General features: G+C 37.2%; 1 protein-coding gene across 1 annotated transcript; it reads left to right on the top strand.

The window, feature by feature from the left end:
• Window positions 1-440: 440 nt before the first annotated feature.
• Window positions 441-9,672, top strand: slc25a44a (solute carrier family 25 member 44a). The gene is made up of 4 exons (XM_061720844.1): window positions 441-708; window positions 5,449-6,163; window positions 6,680-6,807; window positions 9,228-9,672. The coding sequence occupies exons 2-4, from the start codon at window positions 5,527-5,529 to the stop codon at window positions 9,417-9,419; spliced, it is 957 nt and encodes a 318-aa protein (XP_061576828.1). The 5' UTR covers window positions 441-708; window positions 5,449-5,526; the 3' UTR covers window positions 9,420-9,672.
• Window positions 9,673-10,394: the final 722 nt, after the last annotated feature.

The raw sequence follows: 10,394 nt of genomic DNA, 5'->3' as shown, positions 1-10,394 counted from the left end.
TATTATCATATTATTGCTATTATTATTATTATTACTATTACTATTATCATCATCATCATCATTATTGTTATTATTATTATTATTATTATTATTATTATTATTATTATTATTATTATTATTTATTATTATTATTTATCATTATTATTATTACTATTATTATTATTTTGTGTAGACTTATGATACTTCATTTGTTTTTTTTGTATACTATATTCAGTTAAAAGGTGGGCAAGATAAGCTTTATGCTTCAAGCCCAGACCTTTTCGGTCAAATAATCACAATGTTGACCAGGGAAAAACCTGTGTTATCTTGTTTGTTGATTTTTGTTTGTGATTGACCGAAATAAATATTAACTAACTAACTAAAAAGTAACTTAAACATTTACACTCTATGTTATAATTCCTTCCGTCGCTTCGGCTCTTGAACGCATCGTTAGGCTTAAATCAAACAGACGTCCTGCAAAGAAAACGTCCTAGTTACATGAACGACACGTGTGTTTTCTTTGCAGGCTTATTTACTGATTTTTTAATTCTTTCCTGGATAATATTTAGAAGACTTTATAGCGGTTGTAATAAAGCTCAGCCTCTGACCTTTTACCTTTGACTGTTCTCAGTAATGGACGAGAGACGTGACCCTGCAGGCCGTCTGAGTGAAAACAAGCCCGTTTAGCAGCGACTGTGGCAGCTGTGGGTGGGATACATGACTTCACAGGTATGGTTATCTGTGTTTTTATGGAAACATCGATATTTTATTCTTAAAAAAAAAAAAATTTTAATGCTTATATCACGTTTGCCGTCGACTGACATTGCACGTGCTTCCTCTTTGCGTCACCAGAAGCGCAAAGACCGCAATTTAATATTTATACAAATAACATTTCACTGATTACAGTGTTTTGATATCAGTTCTTGCTTGCTGTGTAGTAAACCTCATGTCAGATTGTTTTTTTTGTGCCATTTTTCGTTAATTTTGTCTCTTGTTGTCAAACTTCCTGAGACGTTCAAAGGCAGCACGGAAAACTGGATTTTGACATTGTTTATTTATTTAAAGCATTTTCAGAGGTGGAAAAGGTACAAAAATATTGTACTTAAGTAAAAGTACAAATTTTCTGCTTTAAAATTACTTAAGTAAAAGTATAAAAGTACCTCAAATTAAATATAATAAAGTGCCAAAAGTACATGGTGTAAAATGTACTTAAGTACAAAAGTACAAAGTACAAAATTCAAAGTACAAAAAAAAATACATAAAATGCTGCATTTTATGTATTTTTATTTGCTTGTTGCCATATATTCTGTTGTTTGAGGTAACCACCAGATCAAAAACTCAACAACAAACTGTCATAACGCAACATTTACACTTTATTTCGGGCAATCCCTATCAAATGGTGTCTCAGACACTATTTATTTGAAATACCAAAGACATAAATAACAAAAGCAAAGTTTTCAACCACATGTGCTTAAAGTAGACAGTATTATTAGGACCAATGCGTTGCTTTATCCTGACCTCATCTTCTATAGCTCTTTTAAAACCAGTTTTACAATTCACGCTGACTATTTCCGAGCTTCCGCAAATGCAACATGGTGTGTAGTTGAGTAATAATAAACTTGTGAAAGTTGGATAAATCTACTCTGATTACACCGTAACTATCGAGTAAACTGGAATGGCTCACTGAATTACATAGTTTCAGACCAAAATGAAGTGAAGGTTTGACGGACACTTTGCTCTGGATGCCCAAATAATGAAAATTGGGCCTTTTATTTACTCAAAGTTGACCAAAAAATACATTAATAAATGAATTTTTTTATTTTGATTTTATGCCTGGTGCTTACTTTCAAAAATCATGGCAGCAAATAGGCTTTTTACAGTGCTGTTTAAAACAAAACAAAACAGTGAGTTATGCAAAGCAACTTCCCTTTCAGGGGCCGCCACAGCAGATCATCATGTTCTGCTTATTGATCAGGCATAAGTTTGATGTAACCTCACACAACCCTCCTGACTCATCCCAGCTTGGGAGTGGCACTATCAGAATCAATGGTGTCTGACCCCTCAGTGGCTGGGGCGACGTGCGGTTCAGTGTTCTGTCCCGGCACTTCTCGGCACGCGACAGTCCTGCGGATTCACCCAGTGACTTTCCAGCTGGAGGTCAGCCAATAAACATTACGTTTCAGAGACAGGGTTATAAATGTCAAACACACCCGACTGTTTCACCATCAGCTGGTCATCAGACCTGTTGGAGCAGAGCAACATAAAACATCCTGAGGACCAGTGTTGGGGTAGTTACTCAAAAAAAGTAATCTATTACATATTACTAGTTACTTTTTTTAAATAATCCCTTACACTACTTAGTTACTGGTTTCTGAAAGTAACTAGTTATATTACTTTTGGATTACTCCGCAATATCACCTGAGCTGCACCATAACTCGATTGCCAATGAACAAGATGTACAGGACTGTCTCAGAAAATTAGAATATTGTGATTTTCTGTAATGCAATTACAAAAACAAAAATGTCATACATTCTGGATTCATTACAAATCAACTGAAATATTCCAAGCCTTTTATTATTTTAATATTGCTGATCATGGCTTACAGTTTAAGAAAACTCAAATATCCTATCTCACAAAATTTGAATATTCTGGGAATCTTAATCTGTAAACCATGATCAGCAATATTAAAATAATAAAAGGCTTGCAATATTTCAGTTGATTTGTAATGAATCCAGAATGTATGACATTTTAGTTTTTTTTTAATTGCATTACAGAAAATAAAGAACTTTATCACAATATTCTAATTTTCTGAGACAGTCCTGTAGTTGGAACCTTATTACTGCAGTGCCCAGATCAGCACAAATGTGTATTCATAAAATCACGTTAAATCAGACAAGTGTTGCGCAACGCGTGAAGACGCATGAAAGGCAAGTTTGATTTTCTTTTCTGTTCTCCCGTTCTACATGTAGCTGAAAAGATTAAAGTAACGTAATGTTTTTTGTCTTAGAGTAACTAAAATGTGATTACCCAAATTACAACTGTAACGCGGTACATTACTGCGTTACTGGCGAATGTAATCTCGTTACAGTAACGCGTTACACCCAACACTGCTGAGGACCAACGTTGAAGAGCACTGCGCTACTTATTTGGCTTGAAGTGTTTCACATCTAAAATATGTGCGACAAACAGCCTCCGAGGACCAGAATCTCCCAGCCCTGAAGTCATAAGCATCAAACGTGATTGACATTTCCGTGTCTGCCTCCAACAGAATACGTACAACAGCCAGTGAGAGCGAGCAGGCCGGACGGCATCAGTAACAGGATGTTGTTTACTTGTACGGCTCATAAACACAGAGGTGTCAAAAGTATTCACATTCATTACTCAGGTAGAAGTATAGATACTAGAGTTTAAAAATACTCCTGTAGAAGTTGAAGTATCAACTCAAGTTTTTTACTCAAGTAAAAGTATAAAAGTACTGGTTTCAAAACTACTTAAAGTATAAAAGTAAAAGTTATGTAAGGGGGAAAAAGCCATTAAGGACAAAAGACATTGAAAATGAATGTATCTTAGTATAATGCAAATATATTAAAGAACCATATATGTGTACTATTGAGCATTAACATGTGTTTCAGAGAGCAGGAGATATGATGACTAGTTGCCTATAAGTATTGTAATGGTGCAAAAAGTCAAACTTCAGAGGCATGTTATCATTTATCCTAACCTTTATTGGAATGTACATCCAAGTTTAGTTGCAGGAATCTGAGGGAACGGATGTAAGAACAAAACTGGACAAAAACATCTGAAACAACCACAACCAAATTCACTCTATCCGGATGGAGCAATTTAACTGGATAGTTTTTTTGATATTTGATATTTAATTGATATTTATTTACATATTATGCAAACTAGTAAACTGTTTGTTTGTTAAATTTTCCAATAAAAATAAATAGAATTATTTTAAACTTAGCATTTCCTGAAACATTAAAAGTGTATTTTTTCTAAATATCAAAAGCAAAAAATATTCTTAAACACTGCTTTTAAACTCAGAACCAACCCGTTTCAACAGAAATGCTTTGCTGTGGACCGGGACTCGCAACAAGAGTTGCTTTGCTGTGTTTTCTCATTATCACTGTCACTGTTGTCAGTCCCGGCCGGCGTCTGTGCAGCTAAACTGTTCACACCGCTTTATAAGGGACACATGAGTGTTAGCACGTTGTCTCACATTAAAAAGAACCCGAGTGAAACGTGGAGTTTAAATTTATTTTATATTTAAACGATGCTTCGGGGCAGAGGAAATTCCTCCATAATCTTTTGTAATCGAGTTACTTATGGAGGTAGAACAGTCTCAAAAGTGACAAATGCACATGCTGATTCACAAATGCACAGGACAAGATTTACAAATCTATTTTTGATGCATACACAAATATAACCTGATTTACAAAAATGTTTTTGTCTGTGGGCTGCGCTGCATTTGTGTGTGACTTTCAACCAATCATAAGAGCACACCCCCCACATTTGTCTTGTTATCTTGTCCTACGCACGTGTCAATTGTCCTGTGCATTTGTGGATCGGCGTGTGCATTTGTCACTTTTGAGACTGTTCTAGCTCCATAGTTACTCAAGGAATCATTGCAGCCCTGGTCCAGATCCTGCAGTAATATGTGATTGATGCTAGGCCTGTGTTGAAAAAATCGATTTCCCAATTCTAAATCGATTCTCATATTAATTCCTAAAAATCGATTCATATGTCTAAGGATCGATTTATTTTTTGGGTTTTTTTTTCTTTCTTTTATTTATTTATGTATTTTTTTTCTTCATGATTACATTACAACTTTTGGTTATTTTTTTGTTTATCCCCAAAAAAGGAATGTTTTGTTGGACACGAGAATAACTGGTGCCATGTTTTTGCCTTTAAATATGTTTAAAGGTATGAAAACATTAAAGTGTTAGGTTATAATTGCATAAATTGTCTATATTTCATTACTTTATATACTGTCTTGGGGTTACATTTGCAAAAAATGCTAAAAACCAAATGCTCAAATATTAAAACCCAAAATAGACCGAAAATGGAAAATATAAAAACGGAATGTGGGAAAAAATAAAACCGATTTCATCCGTCTCTGTTTCCTCCCTGGATCTGTTTGATAATTCTGACCCACGATGTTTCTGTTTCAGTTCTATCAGCATTCTGGGAGCTGGTTGGTCCTTACAGCATCATTAGCTGCAATACTTGCTGTTGAATCTCAATATAATACTAGTAGTAATATTTTGCATAACTACAGTCATATAATTCATGCAACAGCTCAAAAAACAGTTTTAATAACACTAACCCAAATCAATATCGGAATCGAATCAAATCAAATCTTGATAATCGATTCTGAATCTTAAGAATTGGAATCGAATCGATTCTTGACATTTGAATCGATCCCCAGCCCTAATTGATGCTGACAGGTTCTCGTTGCTCCTGCAGGTATGACGGCAGCAGTGGCGTTAAGGACGGCAGAGCTGCTTTAGGGGGGGCCTGGGCGCCGCTGCCCCGACCGGCACCATGCACCAGAAAGGTGCCATCCAGATCATTGAATGGGAGGACCTGGACAAGAGGAAGTTCTACTCCTTGGGCGTGTTCATGACCCTGACCACCAGGGCCACCGTCTACCCGGCCAGCCTGGTCCGCACCCGCCTGCAGGTGCAGAAGGGGAAGGCCTTGTACTCGGGGACCTTCGACGCTTTCTGCAAGATCCTGCGCGTGGAGGGCGTGAGGGGCCTCTACCGCGGCTTCATGGTCAACACGTTCACCCTGGTCTCCGGGCAGGCGTACATCACCACCTACGAGCTGGTGCGCAAGTACGTGTCCCACTACTCGCCCAGCAACACGGTGAAGTCCCTGGTGGCCGGAGGGGCAGCGTCCCTGGTGGCGCAGACCATCACCGTGCCCATAGACGTGGTGTCTCAGCACCTGATGATGCAGGGACAAGGGGAACAGCTCACACGCTTCAAGCTCAAGCCCAAAATGATGCTGGCTAGGACTAAGAAAAGCAGAATGACTTTCGGGCAAACGCGGGACATCACAGTCCAGATATTTGCAGCTGACGGTTTCAAGGGATTTTACCGGGGCTACGTGGCGTCGCTGCTCACGTACATCCCCAACAGCGCTCTCTGGTGGCCTTTTTATCATTTTTATGCTGGTAAATCCTAAAACACCTCCTTTGTTTTGAAAGCATCACATGCATACGGAAGAGTATTAGGGCCATGCAGGATGCTATTGAGAGGGGAAGATTTTTTTTTATTGTGCACTTCGAGAAAAAAAGTCGAAATGTCGAGAAAAAAGTCAAAATGTCGAGATTAATGTTGAAGCACAATTTCGAGAAAAAAGTCGAAATTTTGAGGAGAAAAAAGTCGAAATGTCGAGAATAAAGTTGAAATGTTGAGAAAAAAGGTGACATTTTGACTTTATTCTTGAATTTGTATTTCAACATTATTCTCGACATTTCAACTTTTTTCTCGACATTTCGACTTTTTTTCTCGAAGGGCACAATAAAAAAAGAATCTTCCACTCTCAAATATTTTTTCTCCTGCCTGGCCCTAATACTGTTCCGTACATGCAACATGATAACTTGTATAAAAGTATACATGACAGCTGATCAGTGCTGCTTTTGTTTGTAATATGGCCTAACAATGTTAAATACTCTTTGCGTTTGCAGAACAGCTGTCGTTACTGGCGCCGAGCGAGTGCCCCCACCTGATCCTGCAGGCTCTGGCGGGACCAATGGCGGCAGCAACGGCCTCCACCATCACAAACCCCATGGATGTTGTTCGTGCCAGAGTTCAGGTGAGCAGCAGCATCCGCCACCGCTCACATCACACGGGCTGGGCTCGTGCTTTTATCTGTAAAAAACTGATTTATGTTGACTTTTTGGTTCTTTGTGGACAGTTTTAACCCAAGATATTTCTTTTTTCTTTACAAAACAGAGGATACGGAGAGAAAATCGACTCAAAACATTTGTGTGTGCGTATTATCTGATTTGCGTTTACTACTTGATTTGTGCATATTATTAGATTTGTGCGTGCTTAACTTGCTCGAAGTTACAGACAAAATTATCATCACGAATTCAAAAAGTTTCATACACACACAAATTGATAAATACACACGAATCGCCTGATACGCGCGCACAAAGCTATAGATACACACAAATGGTTTGGAGACTCTTTTCACGACTCCAAGAAGCCTCACAGATTCGTCCATACATGGTGCTTTTAAGTACTGGTCTCTTTCTTTCTTTCTTTCTTTCTTTCTTTCTTTCTTTCTTTCTTTCTTTCTTTCTTTCTTTCTTTCTTTCTTTCTTTCTTTCTTTCTTTCTTTCTTTCTTTCTTTCTTTCTTTCTTTCTTTCTTTCTTTCTTTCTTTCTTTCTTTCTTTCTTTCTTTCTTTCTTTCTTTCTTTCTTTCTTTCTTTCTTTCTTTCTTTCTTTCTTTCTTTCTTTCTTTCTTTCCGTGAGATACAAATTCTTACCGTGGGGAATTGTTTTGACGGTTTATCGTGAACGGTAAAATATCGCCCATTCCTAATTTATTGTATATGCCTGCACTTTATTTTTTGTTTACTCCCTCACTGTGGTGTTATGTGTCATTTATTTATTTATTTATTTATAGCATATGTGAAAATAATATAATGAATGAGCACACTGTTACCACCGTGAAAAATTCCTGTGTTTAACACAAATGGCAAATAAAAGTAATCTGAATCTGAATCAAGCACTACGCACAAATGAGATAATACGAACGCCACACACAAATGTTTTGAGTCGATTTTCTCTCCATAGTCTTATTCAGAAAAACAGGCGCATAAGTGAAGGATATAAAACTGTAAAGTTCAACAAAAACTCTTACACACTGTTATACTTGCCAAAAACTGAATTACTGAATTTTAGGGTAAATTGTTTGCCTGATAAAGGTCTAGTGTTGAAAACAAGTGTAATGCAGGTAAAATAGAGTGCAGGAGCTTTACGGGGGGGGAATTAAAAATGAGATCAAAGGGGAAGTAATATGTCAACAGGTGACGATGACAATGATTTGGAACAAAAAACCAGGACTTCCATTTAAATGCTGAGACGACACGGGCAAAAGATCTTTACCTTATTAAGATATGTGATAAAAATTATTGAAAAAGGAAAAAAAACTCCACATGCATACAGGACTGTCTCAGAAAATTAGAATATTGTGATTTTCTGTAATGTAATTACAAAAACAAAAATGTCATACATTCTGTATTCATTACAAATCAACTGAAATATTGCAAGCCTTTTATTATTTTAATATTGCTGATCATGGTTTACAGCTTAAGAAAACTCAAATATCCTATCTCCAAAAAATTAGAATATTCTAGGAATCTTAATCTTAAGCTGTAAACCATAATCAGCAATATTAAAATATTAAAAGGCTTGCAATATTTCAGTTGATTTGTAATGAATCCAGAATGTATGACATTTTTGTTTTTTTAATTGCATAACAGAAAATAAAGAACTTTATCACAATATTCTAATTTTCTGAGACTGTCCTGTATATCTCAATTTACAGTTAAATCATTAAAAAATTAAAGGCATATCCTGCATTGATAAAGAGTCCATGCAGGATTAATTAAACTTAAAGATATTGTTGCGTTACAGACTTTATTAGTTATGTTCAAGGCAAAAGGCAGAATATTGCCTGAAAATATACGTTTTTTTGTGTTTAGTTCAGAAAATAAGGACCATAGGAAGAAATTTGATTTTAAACATCCGTTTGCACAAACTACTTTAAAACAAATGTGTATTTCAGTATGTGGTGTAAAATTATGGAACTCCTTAACAACTGATTTAAAGGATTGTGAAAATATTCACCAGTTCAAGAAATTGTATAAAGACAACACAATCAGACAATATGAATTTAACGGGTAAAATATATTTTGTTGTTCTTTTGTTTTTGGTGTTGTTGGTGAGTTATTGTGTATGTTTTCTTATTTTTTGTTTTGTTTTGTTCATTATTTTTTATTTGGTATTATATAAGCAGTGACTGTTGAACAGAGTCTAACTCGTCATTACCAAAGCACTTAAAGCATGCAGGAGTTTTCAAGAATTTGCATTTCAGGTTCTTAATCGTGCGGTTGATCAATCCCACAACTGTGTAGAAGCTCTTTTTTAGGCGTCACTTTCCTAAAATCTCCCCCAAACCTTCATCTTCTCCCAGCTGAAATGACGTGTTGTGTTTGGTACAGGTGGAGGGCCGGTCGTCCATCGTGGAGACCTTCAAGCAGCTGCTGGCGGAGGAGGGCGTCTGGGTGATGACCAAGGGGCTGTCGGCCCGCATCATGTCCTCCACGCCCACGTCCGTGCTCATCGTGGTCGGGTACGAGACTCTGAAGAGGCTGAGCCTGCGAGCTGAGCTGGTCGAGTCCAGACACTGGTGAACGGCGAGAGTCCCGGGGGACGGGGACGGGGGGGGCCCAGGAAACTTCTCAGCAGGATTCCTCCTCACAAGGACAATAATGGACGTCTGTCTCTGGTCTCGGTAGGTCCGTGTACTTCGCGGCCATCCGTTTTTTTGTTTTGAAATGGCAAAATAAAAATAGAGATATAATCCGTTCCCCATCTTTAGTTTTGATAATAGAAAACGGATCGTTATCCGTTATCCGATTTCATTGATGTGTTTGAAAATCGAAATTGGGAATTAAAACAGCGAGTGTGGTCCGTGTATCTTTTGGTCATTGGATTTTTCCGTCATGAGTGGGAATCAAAAAACAAAAAACGATTGGTTTATTTGATTTTCCTTTTAAAACAAAAAACAAATATTGAATACACTGCATTTTTTCTTTTTCTGTGTTAATATGATTTAACAAAGATTCAAAATACGCTTTTATTTTCGTTTTCTATTTCATATAAGAAAAATGAAATCCCTAGTCAACAGGAAGGAAAAAACGAACCAAAAACAACCGTTTATTCATATTCGTGCACCGGAAGCTGGCATTTACAACCGAGTGAACTTAGTTCTGGATATTTAACAGGCATTCCTGTGACAATTCTCTCCAGGGGAAGTTTGATTTTAATATTTTATTGGTCGGGTTTACGTAAAATGGCTCTGTATGCTGCAGTTCGGGTAACCATGGCAACCATAGCGGCGCTGAAACAACAGATTAAGGATTATTTTTTAAAGATTGATTAAGGACTTGTTCCACAGCGGTTTGACGCACAATGACATTTCCTGCACGTTGCAGCAGATGTGTCTCCTGCAATGCTCAGAAATGAGCGTCAGAAGATTCTGTGCTCGGCATCATCTGAGGAGAAAAAGGCTACGCAGAGCTGGAGAGCGCTTTGATTCAATCTATTTATGAGGTTTTTATTCAGATGTCCACAGTATATTGCAAATATACACACTGCATGCGACG

Source organism: Cololabis saira, chromosome 5 (genome assembly GCF_033807715.1).
Source record: "Cololabis saira isolate AMF1-May2022 chromosome 5, fColSai1.1, whole genome shotgun sequence".
NCBI lineage: Eukaryota > Metazoa > Chordata > Actinopteri > Beloniformes > Belonidae > Cololabis > Cololabis saira.
Note: the sequence above shows the minus strand (reverse complement) of the source record. Positions and strands in the feature narration are given on the sequence as shown.

Excerpts from the sequence above, each read along its gene's own strand:
- slc25a44a (XM_061720844.1), top strand. The coding sequence starts at position 5,527 with ATGCACCAGAAAGGTGCCATCCAGATCATTGAATGGGAGGACCTGGAC. Across the intron at positions 6,164-6,679 it reads TTTTTATCATTTTTATGCTG|AACAGCTGTCGTTACTGGCG; the intron begins GTAAATCCTAAA and ends TTGCGTTTGCAG. Across the intron at positions 6,808-9,227 it reads TTGTTCGTGCCAGAGTTCAG|GTGGAGGGCCGGTCGTCCAT; the intron begins GTGAGCAGCAGC and ends TGTTTGGTACAG.